General features: G+C 32.1%; 3 protein-coding genes across 4 annotated transcripts; all 3 read left to right on the forward strand.

The window, feature by feature from the left end:
* The first annotated feature begins 4,641 nt into the window (after positions 1 to 4,641).
* On the forward strand, positions 4,642 to 6,753 carry LOC111292635 (glucan endo-1,3-beta-glucosidase 1-like). Its single transcript, XM_022885109.2, has 3 exons — positions 4,642 to 5,136; positions 5,235 to 6,404; positions 6,508 to 6,753. Exons 1-3 carry the CDS (start codon positions 5,079 to 5,081, stop codon positions 6,537 to 6,539), a joined length of 1,260 nt encoding a protein of 419 aa, XP_022740844.2. The 5' UTR covers positions 4,642 to 5,078; the 3' UTR covers positions 6,540 to 6,753.
* A 5,636-nt stretch (positions 6,754 to 12,389) lies between these two features.
* LOC111292632 (zinc finger protein AZF1-like) lies at positions 12,390 to 13,596 on the forward strand. Its single transcript, XM_022885106.2, has one exon. It carries the CDS (start codon positions 12,698 to 12,700, stop codon positions 13,397 to 13,399), a length of 702 nt encoding a protein of 233 aa, XP_022740841.2. The 5' UTR covers positions 12,390 to 12,697; the 3' UTR covers positions 13,400 to 13,596.
* A 7,325-nt stretch (positions 13,597 to 20,921) lies between these two features.
* Positions 20,922 to 26,956, forward strand: LOC111293006 (phototropic-responsive NPH3 family protein NPY5-like). 2 transcript variants are annotated; one of them, XM_022885685.2, is made up of 5 exons: positions 20,922 to 21,802; positions 22,357 to 23,076; positions 24,261 to 24,330; positions 24,733 to 25,902; positions 26,099 to 26,956. In XM_022885685.2, the coding sequence occupies exons 2-5, from the start codon at positions 23,015 to 23,017 to the stop codon at positions 26,663 to 26,665; spliced, it is 1,869 nt and encodes a 622-aa protein (XP_022741420.2). In that variant the 5' UTR covers positions 20,922 to 21,802; positions 22,357 to 23,014; the 3' UTR covers positions 26,666 to 26,956. The 2 variants fall into 2 exon arrangements, with proteins under 2 accessions (XP_022741420.2, XP_022741421.2); XM_022885686.2 differs by lacking the exon at positions 20,922 to 21,802 and adding an exon at positions 21,805 to 22,150.
* The last annotated feature ends 41 nt before the right edge of the window (positions 26,957 to 26,997 follow it).

The following is a 26,997-nucleotide window of genomic DNA, read 5'->3' on the forward strand; positions in this document are numbered from 1 at the left end:
AAAAGCTAAATCAAATAGGAGATTAGCCAATAAAAAATGTGCTTTGAGATTAACTAGTTTCTTTGTGGTCGGAATCACGGGAAGATTTTTCTTTTTAAAATAAAAATAAACAATATCTTAATAATGAAATTATTGGTGAGAAATGATAACACATGCTGGAAAGCCCGCAAGGAACGGGATTTTGTTTACTATAAATTCGGGCCCCTAATTTTGTCGTTTTATTTTGGTTTGTGAATGTCAACTTCAATTGTACATGATAAATAAAAATTTAAAGATAAATAAATTATTTAATTTTTTTAATTAAGATAAAATATATTATATTTAATAATTTAAAATAAATAATTATAAATTATATATTTAAAATAATTTTAATAAATAATTATCAATAAAATTTAAATTTAAATTTTTTTCATCGAAAAAATTGAATTTTAATCAAATCAAATGAACTAACTGCTTATTAGTAACAAATATTTTTATTTTACTAGCCCGGCAACATCGCCAACAATGGGTAGAGTGATATTTTTATTTTCATATAATTTTAAAATTTAAAATTATTAAATATGATCTTTTAAAAACAACAATCGAACCAAGCTTTGAAAATTTATATAAAAGTTAGGGAATAAAAAGTTGGTGGGAAAATAGTGCCTTTCTTGACAGAGAAATTAAAATATTATATCCAGTAAAAAGTCAGATGTTTTTATCATTCATCTAATTGATTAATTTGATCATCTTTACAGTAAGGGGACTCGGATTTGAACTCCATTGATCTGTTAAGGTTACTTGAGATGAAAGTCTTTATCTATTAAAAGCAATTATTAATAATTATATAATCTACTAATAAAATATTAAATTTTAATTTTAGTTATCAAAATGCAATAATTGATTTAGCAATTTTAAGTAAAAAATGTTAGAACAAATTATGGAAAAGTTTATACACTTATTTAATATGTTCATTTTACTCGTTAACATAATATATAAATTTTTAAAATTTATATAATTTATAAAAATTTTAATATTTTTTCATTTAAATCTCTAAAATTATAAGTGAGTGTGAAATAGATTTTATATAAAAGAAAGTTAAGATTTCTCATGAAAAATTAACCCCATGGAATATACAAGATTTAAAGTTCCTGTAAGCCAGTAAAATTTTAATCTCCTCTTTAAAAGCGACATAACATGACTAGTTCTTAACTGCATTTATGGAATACCGAATACCTCATCTCTTTTTTTCTAAAGTCAGCAGCACATGCAGCTAGTGGCTGAAATTTCATGCAGCACGTCAGGCATCTATCTTTGCTTCGTAGCCATGCAATTTAGTAAAGTGCAAGGCAAGAGCCAAGGGATAAAGCATCTGTTTCATCGGTGCTTGATGACTCTAAAATCATAGCGCCCCCCCCCCCCCCCCCCCCCATAGAAGCTTGCTCAGAGGTTGATTTCTTGTTATTATTAGGCACTTTGATGGGAGGAAAAAATGAAAATGACCAAAATCATCTGCCTCATTCTTCGTCAAATGATTAACTTAAGTTTGTACATGATAATTTGATGAAAATGTTCAAGCTACGTGCTTGTGTAGTGTAAAATGGATGACTGATCTTTAGTATAAAAAAATCATAGCCTTGAATTTATAAGCTTGAATAAGTACAAATGCTTGCTTGTTCATTAGTTTTCTACTAGGAAAGGCTGACAATTGATTGGAGTTGATCATATTCCACTGTCAGAAAAATAGTTTTTTATTAATGAAAAATTTTTGCAATAAATTGTATCATTTTTTTTATCTATAGATTATCGATAAAATTAATTTCGTCGGTAAATTTCGTTAATATTTAGTGACTGATGATTAAAATTTTTTATAAATACATTTTATCAGTATTTCATTAATATTTTATTGGTAATTACTAACAAAACGCCAATATTTATGACAGTGTTATAAGATTGATTATTTACTATGAGTTAGAACTTATCAGTCATCTTCCCCATCCCTACTCATTACTCATAGAAAAGGTTGATTATTGGTGTGAAAATACTCCAATTCTTTATTAATATCCTAATCATTGTAGCATGATAAATCATCTTACTCTAAAAGACTGAAAAATATCTTAATTCCAACACTAAAAAAGAAAATTGATCTATTGTAAAGAAAAATTTTCGTTTGATTTAAAACATAATAATTTTTTATATTTAAAATTAAAAAAAAATAATATTTTATTAATAAATTACACTATGGTTGACAAAACATAATGAATTTTCACAAATACCAAAATTACTCTTGCTTAGGGGAGAAGCAGATGGGTAAAAACAAAAAACAAGCTCTTAAATTCCACCTCAATTTTTATGAACTTTTATCTGAAATTATTTGCTTTTGTAAGAACGGTGTTTGAAGTAAGAGTGCAACAGATAGTCGATCAAATTGGTGCATAGAGTGGAGGACACGAAAACTTTTTTCTTTTCTTTTTCTTCACATCGCTAAGGCATTTCTAGTTCACAAGACAAATAAGCCTTTTTTTTTTTCCTTTATTCCCTATTGGTTCCCTATGTTCTAAAGCAATACTTAAACAAGTCGCTTGGGACTACTTAATATCTGTTTGGATTTAATCGTATATTCAATATAATATAATTAAATTTATCGTATTATTAGTTAAATTCAATTATTAATTTAAATGAAATTCATTTAGTATAAATTTTTTATTAAATTTTTTAAATTATAATTATAATAATTTTTTTTAATTACAATTATAATAATAATTATTATTATTTTTAATCTCATCATAATTAATCTCACCGTTAATCAAAATAAAATCTTAATTGCAATCTCAATCTCTTATATTATTCAAAGGGCAATTATAATTAAATATAATCTAGTTCTTTGATGGAGTATCTTGGAGTCAAATCTGTCTTGGTTTTCTCTTGAATTTTTTATTATATATTTTTTGTATTTGAAATTATTAAAATTTGAACTATGAGCTGTGATAATAAAAATTTAAAATTAAAAAATTTACTAACTCTACATGTGATTATTGACTTTATTATTATTATTTTTTGTCTTAATTGGGAATGCACTTGGATTTCTTACTTTTTCCCCAAATTCCCTCCTTAGCCAAAGGTAGAATGTAGAAGACAAAATAAGTAGTATAAAATATATGAATTGTCTTGTTCGGCTTATCCTTTGATTAATGATTCTTGCAAGCTAAGATTTGCTTGCAATTGGCTTCAATCCACGAACAAATTACATATTTTTTTACATTTAAAATTATCAGAATTTAAAGTCATTAAAATTAAAATTTTAATATTCTATTAATAAATTATGCAATTGTTGGCAAATATGTCATTTAAAAAATAAAAAACTAAAGTTGGACATATGACTTTAAGATTTATAGTTTAATTGGTACAAATAAAATTCCTTTACAACAAGGTTTTAATTTCAAATCTTTCTATCTCTGAATTTACATTGCATTTATATAAGAAAGGTCAAATAAGACTTTAATGCTTTTAAACCAATATTAGAGAGCTGAAAGTGTTGGAAAGTATACTGATTGAAAGTGATCATCAGAGATGGTCCATGTGTTTTTGAAAAAAAAAAAAAATGAGGACTTTGGAAGGCAAAGGAGTTAAACCCAATTACCAAAAGCTTCAAATTGGTTTAATGGATTTGTATCAGGAGAGAAAGAAATGGGTTGAGCATTCCCCATTGTAAATTATGAAGAAATTAACCCTCCAACTTTCAAACAAAAATTAAGATACTTTATGGAAATTTAATAGTAAAATTTTGACTAGGAAAAGTTTGGTTTCTTCAAGTTTATGAAACTGGTCTATGGATTATGGAAATCAGGATATGACTTATTTTTGTCACATTGACCAACACATTGAGCTTAAAAGATTCCCAAGTTGCCATCCGGAACGAAAGAGAGGCCCAGTTTCACAGGGCCGAGATACCGATGGTTGAAACACGGCTTAAGCCTAGACGTAGCGATGGGTGGATGATTTGGCCTACTTTATTGCTTGTTGGAACTTGGAATGCTTTCTGGTTTTCTGTTTTCATTGAACCACCAAAATTTGGGCTCGTTTTGCTTCAGTTAACATCAAATCATGGTAAATGAAATCGTGTTGCCATAGTCATAGGATTAGCCATTAGCTGTATGCCTATATGGAGCCAGGACACTAAAAAGACATAGAAAAAGTTAGAATCTGAGGTAATACTGGTCAGGTCAAAGATCGAAGATCATCAATTTCTCCTGATGAAGGTGATCTCCACCGTCAATCACACCAGGCCCCACACTCTGCCACAAATATCTGAGCCTCTTTTGGTTCTTTTTCATTCATGTGCCCCACTGAAACCTGTTCCTTTCGTACTCCCTCAGTAACCTTTTTCTTTAATCAACCGACGTCGTTTTAAAGCAAGTTTGTCTTTATGTGACAAAGTTACAACTGGTCCAGTTCAGATACTCCCCAAGTCCTGTTGAACAAAATACAAATATAGACAACAGTCTCGATTCCATAAAACGGAAAAGAGAAAAAAAAGAAAGAGAAAAGGACAATTGTCCTCTCTCTCTGGTCTACATAGAACATGTTGGGGTGGGGTCTTGGGCAATTGGTATTGCAAAAGTTCACACTTCCCACACCCAATGCACAATCTTTTTTTTTTTCGTTCCACGCGTCCCAATGCACAGTAGGAAAGTTGACCCTTCTGTTCAATGTAAGATGTAATAAATCTGGGTGCCAAAGATTTTGCAAACTTTCTATGCTGTTCCGCATGCAATAATGCATTCCATGCTTGCTCTTTAGGTCTTGTATTCTCGTGCGCTAGAGTTTGGTGAAAAAACATATAGAAATATAGGTAGTTTTGTTTTAAGGGTACAGGTATAATCCATCCATGGTGAACATATAAAATAGGCTCAAATGGCTTCTTTTGTACACTTCAAAGAGTAAATCCACTTGACATAACTTGCACAGGGGGAGCCGAGGGAGGGAGGAGTCAGAGACACAGGTTGGGGTTTAAAGGGTTTGCAAGAGTTTTTAGAGTTCCCAAGTGTTCATCTCCGCCCCAACCCAAGTTCATTTTCAGATCTTTATTGTGGACAAAAATGTTGAAGATAGGGTTAATCTTTTGCTTTTCCTTTTTCTGCTTTTTGGGTCTTACTGGTAAGTAAAAGGGTAAACCTCAAAAAACTAGACCTATAAAAATGTGGGTTCTTTTTCTTCTTCATCTTTTGAAAAATTTTCATGTTCTTTATTTGCAGGCGCAGGTCAAGAATCTGTTGAATACCTTAACCTTTATGACACAACTCCTGAGGTTATTCATGCATTATCTCACAGCGATCTTCCTGTAGCAGTTCCTGTGAATGGCAATGTCCTCAGGGAGGTTTCTGGCAGTGTTTTAAAGGCTGAGAGTTGGCTCAGGCTTCATGTTCTAGCTCACTTTCCAGCTACCAAGATCACTACCGTTCTTGTGGGTGACAGTCTTCTTTGTCAAAAGGATCAGGAAGACAGCTTGGATCTTTTACTACCCTCTCTTAAGAACATTTATCATTCTCTTACCAGGTGGGGTTTAGAGAAAGATATCAAAGTGTCGGTTGCTTTCTCTTCCAGTTGTTTGCACCAAAAGTCTCCTCTTTTTAGTGATGATTTGGCTAAGAAGGTTGTTAAACCTCTGCTGCGGTTCCTTCAAAACACAAACTCTACTTATTCCATTAGCCCTCCTCCGAATTTGTCTTCCTCTTTACATGAAAGTTTGACTTTATTATCTTCCCACCTGGATTTCATGAAACGGTTTGGATCTTTTGAGCTTACGAAGGTCAATGTGGTAGTCTCGAGTCAACTAGAGAAACAAATCATAAGCAGGAAGCTCTCAGTCATGGATTCCAAGCTCGTAAAGCCCCACTCAGCTAGGCCAACCCCTTTACCAGAAATCGCTCCTTCTACCTTCCATTCATCTATTGGCTTTTCTGGGCCCGCCAATGTAGCCAAAAAGCCTCATCCCCCACAGTACCCTACTGCTTCACCTCCTGCAATTTCCTTCCCTGTTGATTCTCCACCACCATTTTCCTTCCCCATTGCTCCAGAGTTGCCTCCGCCTTTCGTTCCCGCCAGCTCTCCTAACGGTTTCTATTTGCCTCCTTGTAATCCAGCCGATAACACAGCGCCAGCACCAAAAGTAGGAGTGGTACAAAGGCTGTGGTGTGTGGCTAAGCCCAGTGTTCCCGCTGAGACTCTACAGGAAGCAATGGACTACGCTTGTGGTGAAGGTGGTGCTGATTGTGAAGAGATTATGCCTGATGGGAGCTGTTTCTATCCAGATACCGCTGTTGCTCATGCTTCTTATGCTTTCAATAGCTACTGGCAGAAGACCAAGAGAAATGGAGGAACTTGCAATTTTGGAGGCACTGCTATGATCATCAATGCTGACCCAAGTAATTAACATAATCTATGATTTGTCTCATTTAAATTTTAGCTCTCTTGCCTTGGTTTCTTTTGAAAGTTTTTAATTACAGTATGGCTTAATGTTTGTTTCAGGTTTTCTTCAGTGTCGGTTTGTTCTCAGCTGAACAATGGAGAATGTGGGTTTGTTTCAGAATAAAGTATGATTTGTGGGGTCTGACTGCAAGGTGAATTTGTCTGCTTTTTCATGTAGCAAGTAGGACTTAAAAGTTTTGTTCCTCTTTAACCATGTAGTCATGGAGTATCCTATGACAAATTTGCAAGACTTTTTTTACTCTAATTCTATATATATAATGCCCTTTTGCTTTAGTCATATTATATCTTTGTTTGATCTCTTCACTTTTGCTTCATATCTCTTTGCTGGATTTTCCCGAGAAAGTAGTTTCTTTGGTGTTTTTCCATTTCCTATTGGGAATGCTTATTCTAATGGTTCCCAACTTTGCTCAATCAATGTCAACATGTTCATAAAGATGTCTAACAGTTGAGCGATGTTCTCTAACTTATGTTTGCCATTAAACAAATAATCTATCATTTTCATGATTCAAGAGATAATTTTTGAAATTCCTAGATCGTAGTAGCACAGAAACCTGTGAAGCACTGAAGCAGATGCGGCCAGTTTTTGACCATCTCTGCTTGCCATAGCAACGTTCTCTTCTGCACTTTTGCTGATATTCGTTCATTCATTTAAGCTTATGTGTGTCTTCATAATAAAACAAGATTAGATTTGTTGAGGATCTGCATTCTTCTGTCTTTTCTCAATGTGATCAATTCAAAACATGAATGAAGCTAAGGTGTCCTTCATGGATAAATGAAAGTTATTTATTTATTTGAAGTAGGAATTTTTGCTGATTGTTTTGGAAGTTGAAACCAAAATGAGAAATTGAAGTCTCCATAACTTTTGCGGGATTATAAGAGGATTTAGAGCTTTTTGGATTGGTTTAGACAACTTGTTTACGGCCGCAACATGAGACCAACATATGCAAAAATGTTGTTGGGTGGCAAAAACTCCTGTTTTGGATTTGTTAAGTGAAATATTGGTAGCAAAAAGATGCACGTTAGGAAGCCACTCTTATCAGAGCCAGGTTTCGATCCTGGGACCTGTGGGTTATGGGCCCACCACGCTTCCGCTGCGCCACTCTGATTTGTTGAAACTTTATTATCGCTAAATCTTTAAGTCAGTAAACTAGAGGAATTTGCTATTCCCGTGAAATTTTATACTCGTAGTAAAAGAAAATGGGCAGCCCATCAGTTCTTTAAGTCTTCTCATTTATTAGGTCAAGAAAATATGAGTTGCCCACCAGTTCAGCCTTTTTATAAAGTATCCTTCAAATCTTGCTCAACGGGTCAAAGCAAGTTTTCGGGTGATTTGATTTTGCATTCGAATTCAAGTTTAATTTTATATTAAATTTTTTTAAAATATTTAATTCGTTATATATATATATATATATTTATAAACATGATTAAGTTTATCGGATTTGAATTAATTTAATAATTTTAATTTAATATATATTTATAAAATATTATTTTTGAAATATATTAAAATTTAATTATACATAAATTATTTTGAATATAATATTTTTATTAAGTTAATGTCTCAAATTAAAATATTAAATAATAATTTTATTAATATAATATATAAATATAAAATTAAATAAATATATTTATATACATATTCGAATCAAATTAGGATAGTATCACTTGAACCGATCTTTAAAAAAAATCCCATCTAACTTTAATGTTTTTTTAAAAAATTGATTTTATCAAATTTAAATGTATGAAAACTCATTAAATATTGAATTCAAATTTGATATTAAAATATTATTTTTTATATTTAATTTGATAAGTATATAGATAAACATGATCAATTTTATTTAATTTGAATTAATTTAATAATTTTAATTTAATATATATTTATAAAATATTATTTTTAAAATATATATTATATTTTAATTATATAATATAATATTTTTATTAAATTAATATATTAAATAATAATTTTATTAATATAATACATAAATTTAAAATTAAATAAATAATATATATTTATATATATATATTCGAATCAAATTAAAATGATATCACCTAAAACCTAAACTCCATCTTAAAAAAAAAAAAATTCTCATCTAACTTTAATTTTTAAAAATTGATTTTATTATATTCATATGAATCAAAATTCATTAAATATTAATTTTTAAGGAACTGTGATTTGCAAGTTGCGAGTCACAGTGGAGTAATTCTAACATTGCACCAAGACGTATCCTATACCGTGAAGTGTGAACTATCCAGCGGTTCCATAACTTGCATATTGCATACTTCCATGGAAATTTTTTTTTTCTAATTTAGTGCTGCTTAAGTTCTGGACATTGCAAATTAAATAGGAAAAAGAAGCCATGATTTCATTATCTTCATTGCAGATTGGACCAGCTAAAGCAGTTGAGTGCTTATCCGAAATGTTTTCATTCTGTCCAAGTAAAACCAATATCATCAGACAAACTGAATAAGTGAAATTACATGAAGTAATAGCATATTTAAAAACATAAAATTATTTCCAGTACTCAATTTGGTTATAAACAAATATAATTCAACTATAAATTCAATCAAATAACGAATATAAAGTTTATAATAAGGTCTAAAAAAATAAAGCATACCTTCTTATTCAGAGCTTGAGCCTCCTTAAGTTCATAAAATTTAATCATCAACATCTCTTCTTCTACCTCCAACGGTAAAAACCTCATATTTAAGATTTAACTCAGGTAAGGCGGGGTGTAATTCATGAGAAATTTAGCTGAAGTTTATGCAATTCGTGAGAAATTGATGAATGAGATTCCGAAAGTGTCTCATTCTGCTTCTCCAAATACCTGCAAAATATAAATTACAACAAACAAGGTTTCAGTTTTAAACAAAGTTTCATTTTCAATTAAAAAAAAAAAAGTAAATTTGGTTCAAAGCTAATTGATTATCTCCCCGGTGTATCATGGATCCATAGAAAATTGAAGCTTCACATTCCAATAATATAATTCGAAAATTATTTCCAGGCAATCAACGATCAACTAAATAGAAACTTTTTTTTTTTTTCCTTGCGGGGAAGAGGGGGAGGAAAGGGAAAAATAAACGACGTCGTCAGTGGCGAAATTTAGAAGAATAAATTTTACCGAATAAAAGAGAGAGAGAGAGAGAGAGAGAGATGAAAAGATTGGGCTTGAGTGGTTCCCAAGGCCCAAATGAAAAGCCGAGTAATTTTTTTGAGTCCAATCATAAGAAAAGAAGAAATAAAATCCAATACAAAATCTAATAATCATTTTTAAAACGTAAAAATCATATATATTAATATAATATACAAAATTACTAAATAATATTTGCTCCGCAGGAATTTCTTTTGGGTTCAAAATAATTTTTTACCTATAAGCAACAAAAAATTTCACATTGTGGGCTGATATTTAACTGTTGATAGCTATTTTAATATAACATTTTCAATTTATTTGTAACAATAAATTTGAATTAATAATTTTACAAATTCTAAATATTTTAATTAATAATTAAAATTAATATGTGCGTTGCATGAGTTACAAGTTAGTTATATATATTTCATATGAAATTCACATTTATAAATAATTAAACTCTATATAATTTTTTTTATGATTAAACAATTATAAGATTATAATAAAAATTTATAATAAAATGCTCTCATATATATTATTAATATTCTGCCCTTGCTTTAAACGTGGGACCATTTTTCTACATCAATAAAATAATTGTAGAAACATAAAATTACAGTTAAATATTATCTATACTCAAGATCTAAATACAATATTTCATATTTTAGTATATAAAAAATTACAAAGGATATCAAACTTAATTAATTTAGTCTATGTTAATTTCGATTAGTTATGAAAAGATAATAAAACATAAATCCAACAATTATTATGTATTAACTCATAAGTCAAAATATTATTTAACTTAGATTCTTTTTTTTTTTTAATCATTTAACCATCATAATATTTTTGTTTTGATTCAACATTTAAATTAAGTTGAAAAAAAAAATCACAGGCATCAATCCATGTTACCATTCAATTTTTTAACATTTGGTGATCTTCTAACAATAAAATAATTTTTGTTTAATTTAATAAATAAATATTACTAAACTTTTTATAGAATAAGAAATATTAAATTTAAAAAATAGATATAAATTTCAATATCCATTCAACACCAATTTTGAATTTCCCGTACAAATCAACATAAAAATTACATCTACAAAAATCAAGATTCACCGGATTCATAAAAACTTAAACCTCGAGAAATCTACCAATATAATAATTTTTTTATCCAATAATCAAATTTTAACAAAATATCAAATTTTAAAAACTCCAAAAAAAAAAAAAAAAAAAAAAACTCAACCAGTCCCATTTACTGTAAAACTAAGGAGTTTTCCGCCCTTTCTTGTATTGGATGTTCCGGCCAAGCTCATTTCTGTTTCGATGGTAGCAAAACATGGCTGCCGTGTGGTACAGTTGTAGAACATAAGAGAATAATGTGGCCCCCATTAAGTCGTCGGCCACAACCAAAAACATGACCTAGTCACTCGGGTCACCACTCACTGCCTTTATAAGCTACCAACTAGCAATACGTTCAAAGTAGAGCAAGTCATGTTAGTAACAAAGACCCAAAATAAACAAAGCAAAAACAAATATATTACACGTCATGACTAAGATTTCAGCAAATTACTTTTTCTTTTCACGCATTTGAAATACCAAAAATTTTTAATGAGTCAATTAATTAAAATTTATCTTCATAAATAAAAAAAATTTAAATTTAAATTTTTTGATAATTACTGATCATCTCGAATTAGAGATTACAATTATTTATTTTAAATTATTAGATATGATATATTTTATTTTGATTTGAATGATTGAATAATTTATCTCAAATTTAAAAAAAAAAAAAAAAGGAATTGGTATGCTTGGATGCTTCAGAGTTGGCCCTTGACTTTTCTTGACTTTTCTTTTGCTTTCCTACCGTCCATTTTGCAAGTATTCCAAATTTCCAGTATTGAGATTGGATATTTTAGTTTATAATGTTAGACGATTTTTTCTTGTTGATTGGTCTAATTGTCACTTATTTTGGATATTTTCTCTGGTTGGAGTTCGGCCTGAAATTGTCCTAACCACGTCTCGTTATCACGTTTGTGCTGGAATTAACCCGATCATTGAGAAGGGCTGAGATATTTACTCTCACAATTAGTGGTCCAGTTGAGCATCCTACCCGTTGCTCGATTTCTTGTGGGTCAATGCGTGATCCCGCTCACCACTCACCGGTTGATGGATCCGTAGGGTCGTAAGATAGAAGGACCCAAGTAATTTCGAGAAGACTCAACAACCAGCAAAGTGGCAAGCTGGCCGCCTCGCATACCAAGTGACACGCCACGCAATCAAAATCAGACGACCGAAAAGGAAAGTCAAGTTCCCACTAGGCCACTTCTGCTATGGCAAACATGGTGCAAACGCTAAGCACACCCATCTATATATCCAACACAGTGAGATGCTGACATTACATTTCAGACAATCTCCCATGTTTCCACTACAAATTTTCCATCTCACAAAAATTAAATTATAAACGAATGCTTATAACTAAAGTATAGTGTAGGTTTGGCATTATATATAGTTATATTCAAAAATTAATGTTTTGAACCTGTTGGAAAGTCACAATTTTCTTGAAGCTTCAATTTTGATTTGGAATTTATACGCTTGTTTGACATCGGGATCTTGAAGAATAAATCAATATTTGGGTATCCAAACCAAATGCCAAACTCACCTAAAAAAAGTTCCTGTTCAAATTACTGCATATAAATGTTATTTTTTAACTGGTAAAAGCTAGAAAGTTGAAGAAGAGCAGGTGGTGGTTTTTGACTTGGAAACAGTCGTATGATTAAGTCACCACTTAGCAGACTACACCAAAATTTCACTCCATTTGACATTCCTGCACAATTACAAAGACCTATTTGCTTCTGTTTAGAACTATAATAACCCATGCCACACTTCACTATCCCGAAGGACGAATTTATTAGACGTGAGAACATACCTCAGAGTAAACTCTCTTCAACTGTTCACAAATTCTCCAGTCTCCCCCCATCTTTCTCTCCACTTATTAAGCACTTTCCTTCTATCCTTCTCTTCCATCTTCCTAGCTAGTTCCTCCCCATATAAAAATCCTTCCTTCTTGTTCGCTCAAACACTACGATCACTCAAAACCATTCAAAACCGTCTCTTTAATGGCTCTTGAAACGTTGAATTCTCCAACTTCAGCACCTCCACTGCTCCACCATGATGATATAGTCGACCTCCACTGTGTTGAGCAGTGGACAAAGAGGAAAAGAACGAAACGACCCAGAATTGAAAACCCACCAACGGAAGAAGAATACCTAGCCCTTTGTCTTCTCATGCTGGCTCAGGGAACCACTACCAGAACTAGCCCCTCAGCTGCAGCCAAAAACTCCCTCAATCATTACAAGTGTACAGTTTGTAACAAAGCATTTCCATCTTATCAAGCTTTAGGAGGACACAAGGCCAGTCACAGGAAACTTGTTGGAGCTGAAGAACACCCCACCACCACCACCACTGCTGCTGTATCTGCTGCTGCTGTCACCACAGCCACGGTGGCTACTAATTCACCTCCCATAAACCCAGGCGGCAAGACTCACTTGTGTTCGATTTGTTACAAGACGTTTGCTTCAGGTCAAGCCTTAGGAGGACATAAACGATGCCACTATGAAGCTGGTAGCAACAATAACAGCGGCAGCGATGGTGTTAAATCGTCGAGCCAAAGTCAACGTGACTTTGACTTGAATTTACCTGCTGTACCAGAGGAAACAACTGCTGTACCAGAGGAAACAACTATTGACGTTAATCAAAAAGATGAAGAGGTGGAGAGTCCTTTGCCGCCGGCAAAGCGCGGTAGCTGCCACGTTCGTTGAATGTCATAGTAAAAAAGTTTAGATTTAGAATCTCAGGCGAATGATTGGAGTGGACTTTGCTGTCTTATTTAGTTCTTTTTATTTTAGCAGGTTCATCGTTACTTGTTTATGATTTTTTTTTTTTTGTTGGGACATTAATGTAGTAATGTTTATGTACATGAGGATTGAGGAGATTATAAAAATTTTCTTTGGTTGAATTAAGATTAGTAAAATTCTTTTAACTAAATAGTAACGATCTTCAATTTTGCTATTAAGAAACATTTCACATGTTTATGTCTCATTAAAATTATTTACAACCCAAAAAAAGAAAATGAAAAACCCATTTTTAATTCCAATTCCAGTGAAGAACTTGTATCTTTTTCTTGTGTAAAGGAAAAAGGAAATCAAGGAAACTACATTGAAAAAGCATTCATACAATTTTGACCAAGTTATTTAGACAAACTCACAAGAAAATAATTTTTTTTTGTCATTAAAGGGATCAGAGCCCTACATTAAAGAAAAATGAGAAGACGCAGGTTTCAGCCTTGATGTCCTCTTTAAAGTTATCTTGATCAATAAATCAAATAGTTGAAAATGAAAAGAAATTTTAATTAACTCTATTCATATAACAATTTGATTGAAAGCTATAATTTTTTTATATTTGATGTTATTAAAAGATTGAAATTTAATAATTAAAATTAAAATTTTAACATTTTATAAACGACGAACATTCCTGCCAGAGATGGAAGCTATAAGTGTTTTGAAGTGTAATATTTACTTGTGAAAGTAAAACTAGTTAATTTCAATAAAAAAATATATGTGATTTTCCTTTATATAACTTAATCCATTTTTATTAAAAAAAAAAGCTATAAAAAAAACCATCAAGGACACAATGAAAAAGTTGACTTCAACATTAATAGGGATAAAGTTTTATAAGATTGGAGAAAATTCCCGTCATCTTGACAAGAATCCAATAAATCTAGCTCTAAGTTTCAAAAAATTACTACTACTACTTTTGATTATAGTAGTTAATATATCTAAATATTGATCAAACTTGAAGCTGTTATATCTCATAATTGAAATTTACCTATGTGAATTGTAACTTCTGTATATATTTTTTTTCATTCAAAGGAGTGGTTAGAAGTGTTTAGATAATGGAGGAACGAGTCCTAACAATACATTTAGAAAATACATTACTTAATATAATAATATTAAAATAGTTGCTAGTAAATTAGCAAAATCTTTTTTATAATTAGAAAAACATGTCCAAAACCATAACTACTGGCCTTAATCAAATTAGATCATTACCTAGAACTAAAGTAACGGGTGTTATCCAATTAGTCCAAACCTGTCTATAGTTGGGTGGCAACAAAAAAAAAAAAAAAACACTCAGTATTTTGATTGGTCAAGCTAGCCATGTGATGCATTTGAGGAAAAGAAAATAAATGAAATGAAATCCTTAATATCCCTTAAGACTTTGGGGATATGTAAGGGCACCAACAATCTAGAAACATGCACGTTGCTTGTCTCCAGCTCACCCTCGAGATCCCACTGGATCAGTCCCTTCTGGCCTATCTATAATTAGGAGATTCTGGTTATTTGTATATGGTTTTCAAATGTGAAATCCTATACCTAACCCAAAACTTTTGGATCTCTAAATATACATCTCATCTTCCCTGTTTGTCAATAGATTTATTGATTGGTCGACACACATATAAATGTTTGGTCAAATCTTTAATTTTCCCTTTGATAGCGCAATAAAGAGATGACTCCAAATCCAAGTCTTTCTTTTTTTAATTTGCTTTGATAGTTTTACCAAATTTGATCATGCTAAGAGTGCAAGAGTTTAAGCATATTCCAGCATCAATATGACTGACAAGATTATTATTGATCAAACATCTTGCTTCGAATTTTGATTCTATTAAGTCTCGAATTCATATTATGATTACAATTGCCGATTGCAATTACAAATTAATTACAACGCCAAATTGGGTTGCTATCTTCTTTTTTGATTAAGCACAAAGTCACCGCAATCAGGAATTTTTTTTTTTTGGTCATATTTTTTTATCCTATTTGAGATCAATAATACCAAATGAACTTTAAAAATGTTAGTTGCTAAGACTATATTATAACACTTTTAGATACAAAAACGACTCAGTCATCGATGTTAGAAAAATTGCATGACCTAATTAAAAGTCTGAAGTCTAAACCAATAGGTAAGGTCTTGATGTTAGAATTATTGGTTTTCTTTTAAAGAAAAACAAACAAGCACTTAATGTTCACTGGCTCTTGAACTGGCTCAAGAAGGAATGGGTAGACTATGGAGCTGGCCTTGGAACCTGATTGGGTCCATGTTTTATAATTTTGCTATTAAATAAAAATGGTTATAATTCAAGACAAAGACCAAAACTTTGACAGGGTCATAGTTGAAACTTGTTTAATTTCCAGCTGATCAAGTCCACTTAGGCATTGCATGTGATGTACTTTGTTTGGAAACTAATAACGATTACGTCAAAGCTCAAACTGCAAGTTTTCTCTGATCGGGGACAAAGAAATTTCAACTGCCCTAGACCAGGGCTTTAAAAAAGGGCCTAGGTTTGGGTCCATCTACTTCTGCTAACCCAAGCCAGAACCGCAATTGTAGGCCCATTACTCTGTTCAGCTGTCTCGAGTGGTCCAGCTCTAACTTTTTCAGCAACGTCGTTTCATACATCGAAGTTAACACGCACAAAACGCTCCTATAACTACAAATTGGCAGACAACTCCGTGACTAATGCCGAAATGAGACAGACAGGTGATGAACATGATGGATTGAACCTGCAATGTTCATGTTCGTTTGTTGTTACTCTCATACAAAAGCCTGCTGTTCACCTGTTCCCCCCCAGCTTCAGTTCAGCATCGCCATCATAAACAGCAAAATCATCTCGCGCACTTTGTCCTCACTTTCATCACTAGATTCATATGGGTTATTTTCTTTTAAATACATACGTGCATGTACACATGCATACATTAAATTTTACAAATTATAACAGTTTCTCGCTCTTGGTCGAGAATCATTAGAGGATAATATGATATTATACTATCGTTTATACAATACATATTGGGATTTAATTTTGATAATTTTATGCACTAGTGAGATCATAATTCATGTGAGTTGGAGGAGTTTATGAGGTGTTTACTTTTTGGTGCACTTAGCTGTCGAAAAAAGAACCAAAGATCATGATTTCTAGGTTGGTAGTTTGGCAACGAAAGAAAGTTTAATTAAATTAGTAGCTGTAAAAGAAAAAGCCTAACTCTCCGGAACAGGACCACACCACACCCCAAAGAAGCTCAAAGCATTCAGCATAGACTGTCAATTTGTCACATAGACTATGATTAAGTGACATGTAAGTACTATAATGTCAAGAGAAATTATTAGTGGGGATCAGTTCTTCTTCTCCAATAAATTTTATCTGAGGTCTGAGCCTAATCTATATACCTACTCAAGTGACAATATTGCAAAGTTAATTTCCCCTATACATCAGTTTGCAGCTTTTCATTCAACTCTGTAACTAAATCATTTCTTCACTTCTTTAAGCTTGAAATAGCTTATAATTTTTAATGTTTGTGAATATTAAGTTAAGGTATTCATCTTCCTAGTTTTCAAATTTAATCAACATGATGAACCAATTACCTTGGGCTATGAACAATCAACTGCTAGTTGAATATGAGTTTTTTTTTTTTTTTTTTTTCATTTAAAGAAGAAAAAAATTGAAATTTTATTAAAAAATAAAAAAAAATTATATATCAATCATTGAATTAAATATTTGAATGCATTGCATATAAAATTATTAAAAATATAGTCGATTTAGGTGAACTAATGTGATTATTATAGTTTAGATGTGGAAAAGATTCCAAATTGATGTTGGAGTCATGACTATAATCAATATTAATCATATTTAACACTCCTATCGTGCAGAAAATTACATCCAATGAGCCGAATTGCATATGACATGGAATCTTTAAAACGAATGATTTATCAGAAAGGAATAAACGGCATGAACTGAGAGAGGTCAATTTCAGCAAGTTCAATGAACCACCATTACTAAAGATTGTTTTTTTTGCCTTTTTCTCCATTGAAACTATGAATCTAGAAAGCAAAACCCATCAAACTTATCTTTACAAACATGTCAGGAAGATCTTGCTTTTTAAGTTATCAAACTCATAATACTGACCATCATCATGATTAGAGTTCATGGTCGTCTGTCTCAAAATTTTTAAGCCAATGCATCTAACAAGAGCATGAGAATCCGTTGCCATGTGCCTTGCCATAATTACCTAAATTTGAGTAACACAAAGCTTCCTTCTTTATCATCTGTCTGCAATAAATTAGTAATTTTGGGTGAGTTGTAAATGGAAACATTAATTTCATGTTTGATTCAACCTTTTCTTTTCTCACGACAATGGCAGTTAGAGCACACAGAAATACGAATGAGATCTGTCCAACTAATTCTGATGGTGTTTTTAATTGATTTGGTAATTTTACGCACAAAAATAATATGGCATGAAAAATATATAAAAATAATGCAGTTTAAAATTGATAAAAATTTTATATAAAATTAAAAAAATAAAAAAAATTTTATATTTAATATGTCGATATAAATTATAATATGATAATTTTCGTGTTCATACATATATTTAACATAAAACATAAAATATACAAATTATCAAATTTATTTATATTTTAAGTTATAGAATCATTAAATCTAGTGGAAACTAACCGGTCCCCTCCTTGAAGTCAGGAATTTTCCATTGATCTGGAAAGATGGTTTTTCTCGGAAAGAAAAATGATGATGCTATAGGGCAAAGCCTGTTCCAATTTGAAGCAGACCACATGGTATGGGTCAAATAGGCCAAACACAAATTGACATCCACAATCCTGCCTTTCTCCTTCAAGTGGGCACACACATCACTAAAAATTGGTTGTGCTTGTATGTTTTTCCATGAACAATAATATTCTCCAATGTTAATATTATTAACATATATTTTTTCATCTATATGTCTTTTGAAAATGTCAACATATATGACAATCAATTTAGTCTACAAGGAATGTCACTTATTTTAATATTAAAAATGTCGACATTTTTAAATATTATTATTAAGATTTTCAAGAAACCAGCTCAACAATTAGACTTTGAAAACGTAATTCATCGACAATTTTTAAAAAGCTACGATTTGTGAAAATAGAAAAAAAGAAAAAAAAAACCCATTTTCATATGCATCCTAAGTGTTGGTGTGAGTTTCAAGGAGAAAGTCGAAATCTTAAAATGAAAAAAAAAAAAAAAAAGGAGAGTGGTTAATAGTAAAAGTAATAAGTATTTTTTATATTTGCATTTCGATGTTTAAATTAAAAATGATGAAAGAAAGTCAAGAGAAAAATGAAAATGTATGAATTTGTTGACAATTTTTAATGAGATGAATGATCAAAATATTATTTGAATAAAAAATATCCCTAACTTTAAATATTTTTTGCATGTATCAAAATTAAAAAGAATTATTAATTGGTATTATTGTATTGAAATTTGGACATCCAAATTAGAGAAACGTGGGACCTTTGTTTTTTTTTTTTTTTTTTTAAATAATAAATCCTTTTGACTTAACCATAAGCATCAGCAAATGCCCCCAACCCCAGTAGACGAATTCGTGCTGACAGGATCTTTCAAAAGATTTTGTTTTTCACCCAATTTTGTGTCGGATATATTCAACTAAGAGTCTCGACATTTCTTCAAGAATCAATCCCACATCGCATAGATTCTACTGATGCAAATTTTCAGCAAGAAATCAGCATATGCATCAGTGAGTCTAAATATATTTAAAAAGAAACAATTTACAAGTTCACGGCAACTGACGAGATTCTTTTTGAAAAAAAAAATTAACAATAATATTAATAAAAATAAGCATTATTATTATGGGGATGTGTTCAAATGAAGAATATGATAAAATCTAAGTAATTTTATAGTAATTTATTTTTTTAATTGAAAATTTTAGTAACATTGATTTGAGTGGATTGGAGCAATGCATGTGAGGTGAAGGGAATAAAAGATTGGATAAGGAAAAAAGATCGTGGTCACACTTTGTCCACTACTAGGAGTTTGTTCATCATTGTGATTGGACATCCAATTATATAAAATAGTAATAAGATAATTTTTTTAATTTAATTTTTATTGTTCCATTCTTCATTGAATTAATTTCTTCCAACTTCCACCGGTTTTCTGGTTTCCAAGATTTATTAAATCAATAAATGAATGATTTTAAATGAACAAGTAGCCAAAAACTTGCATAAAAAGATGCTTAATTTAATAAGTTTCATTATACCAATCCTAACTAGATGTGAGTTTGACCTAAAAATCAAAATTTTGAAATTACAAAAATGGAAAGAGAATGAATGATAAGGGTAAAGATAGAATATATTTTTTATATTTATATTTCGATACGTAAATAAGAAATATGAACGAAAGAGATCACAAAAAAAAAAAAAAAAAAAGATGTTAGAATGAGAATGAGAATGAAATGATAATACCTAAATATTTTTTATTTTAAATTAAAAAGTGAATAATTTATAAGATAAAATAATAACGTATCCGAATTAACATGATATTATATATGTTATATCAATTTTAAAAATTTTAAAAACCTCTTATGATCTTTAATAAAAAAAAATAAATCAATATATCTTTTGAACCTAAAAATACTTTTAACACTAACCTAATATTAAATGAGTCGAAGTTCTCAACAATTATACGTACATCACTATCTTTTTTTTTTTTCAAGTCTAAATCATGCTATGATTCTAAATGAGTGGAGTCACGTTAGCATCAATTAAAATTCATTATTTTAATTTGGAAGGTAACTTAATTAATTTATATAATTATTTTTAAAATAATATATATTAATCATCGTATAATATTTTAACTTAAAAGTTTGCATTTAAATTTTAAGAAAAAAAGATAATTTTTATGGAATGAAAAGAATTAATTTTTATATCTAACTTAAACCTAATGATTATGAACATGAAAAAGAAATAATATAAAGATTCAATTAAATAAATAAATAGGGTTTTGGTATGCAAGTAATAAGCTATCAACCGACATTTGATTGGTTTTGTAATTATTTTTTTATATTTTTTCCTTTTCATAAATTGTCCAATTTAATTTTTTTACAATAAACTTTAACAACTTTGATAATTGATATTTTAAATATTGTATTGAATTAGTTTAAAAAAAAATAATATTTAAGAACTTTCTTATACAAAATTTTTTTCATATTTAATTAATAATAAAATCAAAAAAAAAAATTTTAATTCTTATGTCAAAAGCAAGCACGGAAGTGAAAAGTGTCCAAGTTGAAGGAAAAGGCCATAATAAAGCAACGTGAAACCCAGAGATGGGCCCAGGCCCATAATAATAGCACGATAATATGGAACATATCACGAGAAAACAGTAGTAGCTAATATTTCACTACTTCACTGGTATTAAATATGAATAGAGTGTTTTTTTTTTAATTTACTTGAAAAAATTAAAGAAAAAAAAAGCAATGAAATGGGATGGATGGCATTATTATGAAAGTACGAGATGGGGATGGATGGGTCGTTATCTAGTAAACAGGGGATTGTTTTCATCTCACACCACACTAAAACCAAGTGAAATTCAGTTTGTATTTGATACAGGGAGCACCAAAGGTATTCTTGTCAGAATTGGCGTGCTATTTCATCGTAAGAATGTAGACAGTAAAGCCAAATGCCAAAAACAGACGTTAAAATTCCTAACTTTGGTGGGGTCCTTTTGGTTTTTTTTTTTTTTTTCTCTTTCAAAGTTTCATGCTTTACTAAGGTGAATTATAAAAAGTTCACTTTTTTTTTTTTTTCAAAACCCAAAAACGAAGAGTGGTCAAGTTTGGTTTTTTTAAAAAGAAGTACAGATATTTGGAGTGAACGGTGGTGGGGGTTGAAATCAGAATATATGTGGGATAAGAGGGTAAGGATTTTGTAGTGGTGGCGGTGGGGGCGGTGGTGCTGATTCAAAGAAGATGAAATAGAGAGAGAGAGTGGGAACATTCTAAGATTTGGCTTTTTGTGGGAAATGTTGGAGGGGGGGGGGGGGGGGGGAGTGATGGATGTCAAAAGATGAGGACCAGCTCATCTTTTGGATGTTATTTTTGGTTGGGCTGTTTTTATGCGATGTGGGGCTTCTTTTTTGGTTTGGTGTTTCTTTGGTGTCCTTCCCTGGCTCAAAAGATATAGTGGTTGCTTCATGCACTGAACAATAAACATCCCGCTTGCTCGTTGCCTGTTGATGATAGATGTTGGATTCTTCGTACTTGGAAGAGTGAGAGTAAAGGAAGCTGCTTTGGGACATTTTAAGTCTCTTTTCTAGTGACCCCTTAGAGGTATGCTCGTATTCTAATGCTCCACGTCTACTTCTCTTCATGTTTTTTATTGGCCTATTTTGAATCAATCACTTTGTTTTGTTTCAATTTGAGGTGGATTTTTAGTCCTTTTTTTTTTGTTTTCTTCTTCTGTTCTTTACCTCAGAGGAATAATTCACAATGAAGATATGATCTTGTTGATGTGATGCCATTTTTTGTGTTATTGGGTCTATTTAAAGTTTGTTGATTGTTTTGGTTTTAAAACGGCAAAGGAGAGATGTTTTCGGGTTGTGTACTGGCGTTTTTGGAGCTGACCATGAATTCTTGTGGTTCAGTTGTTAGTGCTTTTATTTTGGTGAAAGAACATGGGTATGTTCCTGAATTGATATTTGTGTCACATATCTGAAGTTTCGATTGTGATTAAATTTACCTCCTCTACTTTGAAGCAATTTTATTGGAATTGATGATTAATTAAGTACCATTTCTTTTAGAAACCTCCAAAATTGATTCTTAATGTCCACTAATTTGTTGGTTTCTTCAACTCATACCGAGAAATGCTGTTCCTTTTCTTGCAGGTTTTCTACCTTAAGCATAGGAGTAAAAGGTTAAAGTCTCGACAGAAGAGTTGTAAAGGAATGTGCATTCTGGGTTTTGGTGTTTAGGGATTTCTGTGGACCTCAAAAGTTCTTGGTAATGTTGTAGGTGTGTGTGTGTGTGAGAGAGAGAGAGAGAGAGAGAGAGAGATCCATTGAGAATAGAAAAACAAAGAGAATAAGATAAACAAATAAGGGAAGGGAGGTGGTGTCAGTTTTGGCAAGTGGGGTGTCTTTGGTTTTGAGAATTATATATGTTTTGAGAGTTTGTGTTGTTGTCCATGTCTTCTTAGCTGACCGTTTCTGCCCGGAGTCCTTGCTTTCTGTTACAAACTGAGGAAGCAACCCATTTCTTTGGGGTCTCTTCCCGGTCAAGTGACCACTTTGTAAAATCACTGTATCTCCATTTATTCCTTTTCTCCCCTTATGTGTCCTCATTTTGTGTGAAAGATTCGATCATACTAAGGAATGCACATGATTTGCTTTTGATCCATCCTGTATATTTTGACATTAAGGAGCTCTGTTAGTGGTGATTTTGGCACTGATTTGTGCCACTGGACTACTGGAGTATTTTTGTAGATTTAAGAGGTAAAAATCTGAGTGCTAGAAAGAGAAGAGGTTTCAATCTTTCTTTAGCGAGATGAAGTTTATGAAACTGGGATCCAAGCCTGATTCATTTCAGACTGATGGAGAGAGTATCAGGTGAGTTTGTGATCTACTTTTATGTAAGGTAACAATTTATGTTCTTTTTCTTTTCTTTTTTCCCTCTCTGTATGCTGGAGAGACATCATATGCACGCTGATGGCTTTCTTTAGCATTCTTAGTACTTGCTCCTTCACTTTCCAATTAGTTTTTCCCCCGTATGGTTAAGTTATGGGAGCATATATTTTTCTGAGCTTTTCTTCTCTGGCATTGGGCAGTGCCCAAAATGACCAAATCTTATCTTAAACATCGTATTAACATCGTATTTTAAAGGTGGAATGATTTTTGACACACCAAAAGAAATATTGGGCACAATTTATTATACTAGAAATTTTGGTTTTCTATAAGCGGAGGAAGCAAATGCATTTTTAGAAATGTCCATGAATTAGCTGGTTGGCATAGTATCAAGGTGGAGATTAGCCATATAGATAACATATTTATTCTTGAAGATTGAAGTAGCTTCCTTTCCCCAGCTCCGATATCCAGATACCAGTTTTTAAAGTGTTAGATTCATTTCTGGTTTGGTTACATTCAAGGTTGAACACAACAGTGAGACCCGAATACATAGCTCGTCTGCTAGATTTCCCTAATAATTTTCTACATTGATTGTTGAAAGAACATGTAACAGTATACAGAGAAGAAATCAATCATTCTTAACCTCTGTGAAGAGAAGAAAAGGAATAAAAATTATTTGGGTAAAAATTGCATCAACAGAGTATGTTTTGCTATCGTCAGTTCTTTTAAGTATTTTTGGGCATTCTTCATTATTATTAATTATTTTTCTGACAGTGACATGTCTTAAACACCATTATGTATTTCTCAGATGTATTGAGGAATGATAAAAAAGTTGAACTTAAACCCTTTCTACTGTAAGATATGTCAGATACATCGATTATATACTAATGTTGTTTAACTTGGTACCATTTATAATTGTAGCAACTTAACTGCTTCTATTTTGTGTAACCCTTAGTATATTGTTCCTCTTTTTTTGTTTCATCTTGATGACAGAGAAAAGACAGAACGACCTTGACTAATTATGAAACTTATATTTATTACTTGAATATTAACAATGTGATTGTTTGTAATGTTTTGTCCTAATTCTGCTTATATTTTCCCATATTCAAGTTCAGCGACTATTGTGCCTTGATTTTTTGCTGACATGACTGGACAAACGTTTATGACAGGTATGTTGCAACTGAGTTGGCAACTGATATAGTCATTAACATCGGGGATGTGAAATTCTATCTGCATAAGGTATGGACCCATATCAATATGTCATCATGCAAAGGATACAGTGCTTTGATTAGCATAGGAGATATAAAAGGTTATATACTCAATTGTCCTATTTTTGTGGTCCAATGTGCCAATATATTCTGGCATTAACCTGAAATAGTCAAACAGATTGTCTGCCTCTACAAGTTCACTTGAAAGGTGGACATCTTACTTAGGTCTTTTGTTTCACACCAGTTCCTACTGGTGCATGGATTTTTTTGTCGGTCTAATCATCATAATGGTGTCTGTTAATGGTCCAAACTTGTTGGCTAAGCAAATAAGTATAATTCCAAGAGGTCCAGTTTAATTTTGTCTATATTGCAATTCTTTTTTGTCCCTATAGCTTTTTGGTTGCTAACGTCTGTATCTATAATGTTTCTGTAGTTTCCTTTGTTATCCAAAAGTGTGCGCTTGCAGAAGCTGGTTGCAACATCAAATGATGAGAACAATGATGAAATCTACATTCAGGATATACCTGGTGGACCTGCTGCTTTTGAAATATGTGCTAAGTTTTCTTATGGTATGACAGTAACTCTCAATGCATATAATGTTGTCGCAGCTCGATGCGCGGCAGAATACCTTGAAATGTATGAAACTGTTGAGAAAGGAAACCTTATCTATAAGATTGATGTCTTCCTGAATTCAAGTATATTCAGGAGCTGGAAAGATTCTATCATTGTTCTTCAAACAACAAAATCTCTACTTCCATGGTCTGAGGAACTAAAGGTGGTCAGCCACTGCCTTGATTCCATAGCTTCCAAGGCGTCAATTGATACTTCTAAGGTGGAGTGGTCATACACCTATAATAGGAAAAAGCTCCCATCGGAGAATGGAAATAGTCCACAATGGAATGGTGTGAGAAAACCGCAAATGGTTCCAAATGACTGGTGGGTAGAAGATCTGTGTGAGCTTCATATTGATTTATACAAGCGTGTGATAACAACAATTAAAACAAAAGGCAGAGTGTCTGGTGATGTAATTGGAGAAGCCCTAAATGCGTACACCCTGAGAAGATTGCCTGATTTTAGCAAGGGTATGATCCAGAATAATGATTTCATAAAGTATAGGTCGTTGGTGCAGACAATTGTGTGGCTGCTGCCCACTGAGAAAGGAACTGTTTCTTGTAGCTTCTTGCTTAGGTTATTAAGATCAGCAATTTTATTGGATTGTGGAGAAATGGAGAGAAATGAGTTGATGAGGAGAATCGGTCAGCAGCTTCCTGAGGCAGCAGTGACTGATCTTTTAATTCGAGCTCCAGCTGGAGAAGCAACAATATATGATGTTGACATAGTTCACAACTTAGTCGAGGAGTTTGTGACTCACAGTTCCCAAACTGACCCCATTGAAAATGAATTCCAGGAGATTAGAAGCCCCAAGTTTGTAATAGATGCTTCTACAGTTTTGGTAGCAAAGCTAATCGATGGCTACCTAGCTGAAATTGCACGAGACCCAAATTTACCTCTTTCAAAATTTGTCAATCTTGCTGAAAGTGTAGCAAGCTTTTCAAGACCTTCTCATGATGGACTTTACCGTGCCATAGACATGTATCTAAAGGTAATTTATAAGCTTCTCTGCTCTGGTTTTTACCATTTGGAATTCCATCTTTTCTCTCTTTCCTTCATTGCTGTATATCAAGTTAAAGTAATTCTAAAACGAAATACAGTTTAAACTGAGAAAATGTGTTTTTGTAAGAGCTATACTCTTAATTTCAGGCCAACCTCTAAAACTAGTTGTTTTCTTCTCAATACAGGGACACCCTGGAATCAGCAAGAGTGAGAGAAGGAGAATATGCAGGTTAATGGACTGCAAGAAGCTGTCACCCGAAGCCTGCATGCATGCTGTACAAAATGAGAGGCTCCCGATGCGTGTTGTTGTGCAGGTCCTCTTCTTTGAGCAAGTCAGGGCTACAGCATCCGCTGGCAATAGCACGCCTGATCTTCCAGGGTCCATTAGAGCCCTTCTCCATGGAGGGTCTCATGGCAGCTCAAGGACCACTACAACTAACACTGAAGAGGACTGGGATTCTGTGCCAACAGCTGAGGATATCAAGGCGTTGAAAGGGGAGCTTGCTACTCTAAGATTAGGCAGTAGTGGCAGTGATAGAAACGGAAATGATGCTGCTAAAAGTGATGTCGAAAAGGCCGCAGCTAGTAAAATGAAAGGTTTGGTCATGTCAAAGATCTTCTCAAAACTTTGGTCAAGTAAGGAAAGACATGGGGAAATTAGCAGCTCTGATACATCAGAGAGCCCTGGATCAGTCAATGCGGAAGAAACAAAGTCCACTCCGTCCAGAACTAGGAGACATTCACTATCTTAGTTGAGGATGCTCTTATTAGCAGAATTGGAGCATGCCATTGTCAGGGTTTGTAAAATTTTCTCAAATGACTGTAGAAGATTAGAACCGACTTTTCTATGTGGTTTATTTATCCCTTGGGTTTTTCGAGCAAATGGAAGGAGGCATATTGAATAGACCGGGGATTGATTTGTAAGCTCACTGCCACATTTTGTTCCATGAAAGGCTCTAGATTGTTCATTGTTGCAACAAGTAGGTTGCTAAGTTTCTTTACAATTCTGATATCCTGCAAAAGCATCCATTCTTAAACTCAAATAGGATCCCAATGTGCAACAATTCCAAACTAAGCTGATATG

Source organism: Durio zibethinus, chromosome 10 (genome assembly GCF_047325235.1).
Source record: "Durio zibethinus cultivar Kanyao isolate XHJ-2024 chromosome 10, ASM4732523v1, whole genome shotgun sequence".
NCBI lineage: Eukaryota > Viridiplantae > Streptophyta > Magnoliopsida > Malvales > Malvaceae > Durio > Durio zibethinus.

What these genes read in the sequence shown, in the direction of transcription:
- LOC111292635 (XM_022885109.2), top strand. Translation starts at nt 5,079, where the DNA reads ATGTTGAAGATAGGGTTAATCTTTTGCTTTTCCTTTTTCTGCTTTTTG. An exon ending in CTGCTTTTTGGGTCTTACTG is followed by an intron (nt 5,137 to 5,234) that starts GTAAGTAAAAGG and finishes CTTTATTTGCAG; the next exon opens with GCGCAGGTCAAGAATCTGTT. An exon ending in GATCATCAATGCTGACCCAA is followed by an intron (nt 6,405 to 6,507) that starts GTAATTAACATA and finishes TGTTTGTTTCAG; the next exon opens with GTTTTCTTCAGTGTCGGTTT.
- LOC111292632 (XM_022885106.2), top strand. Translation starts at nt 12,698, where the DNA reads ATGGCTCTTGAAACGTTGAATTCTCCAACTTCAGCACCTCCACTGCTC.
- LOC111293006 (XM_022885685.2), top strand. Translation starts at nt 23,015, where the DNA reads ATGAAGTTTATGAAACTGGGATCCAAGCCTGATTCATTTCAGACTGAT. An exon ending in ACTGATGGAGAGAGTATCAG is followed by an intron (nt 23,077 to 24,260) that starts GTGAGTTTGTGA and finishes CGTTTATGACAG; the next exon opens with GTATGTTGCAACTGAGTTGG. An exon ending in TGAAATTCTATCTGCATAAG is followed by an intron (nt 24,331 to 24,732) that starts GTATGGACCCAT and finishes ATGTTTCTGTAG; the next exon opens with TTTCCTTTGTTATCCAAAAG.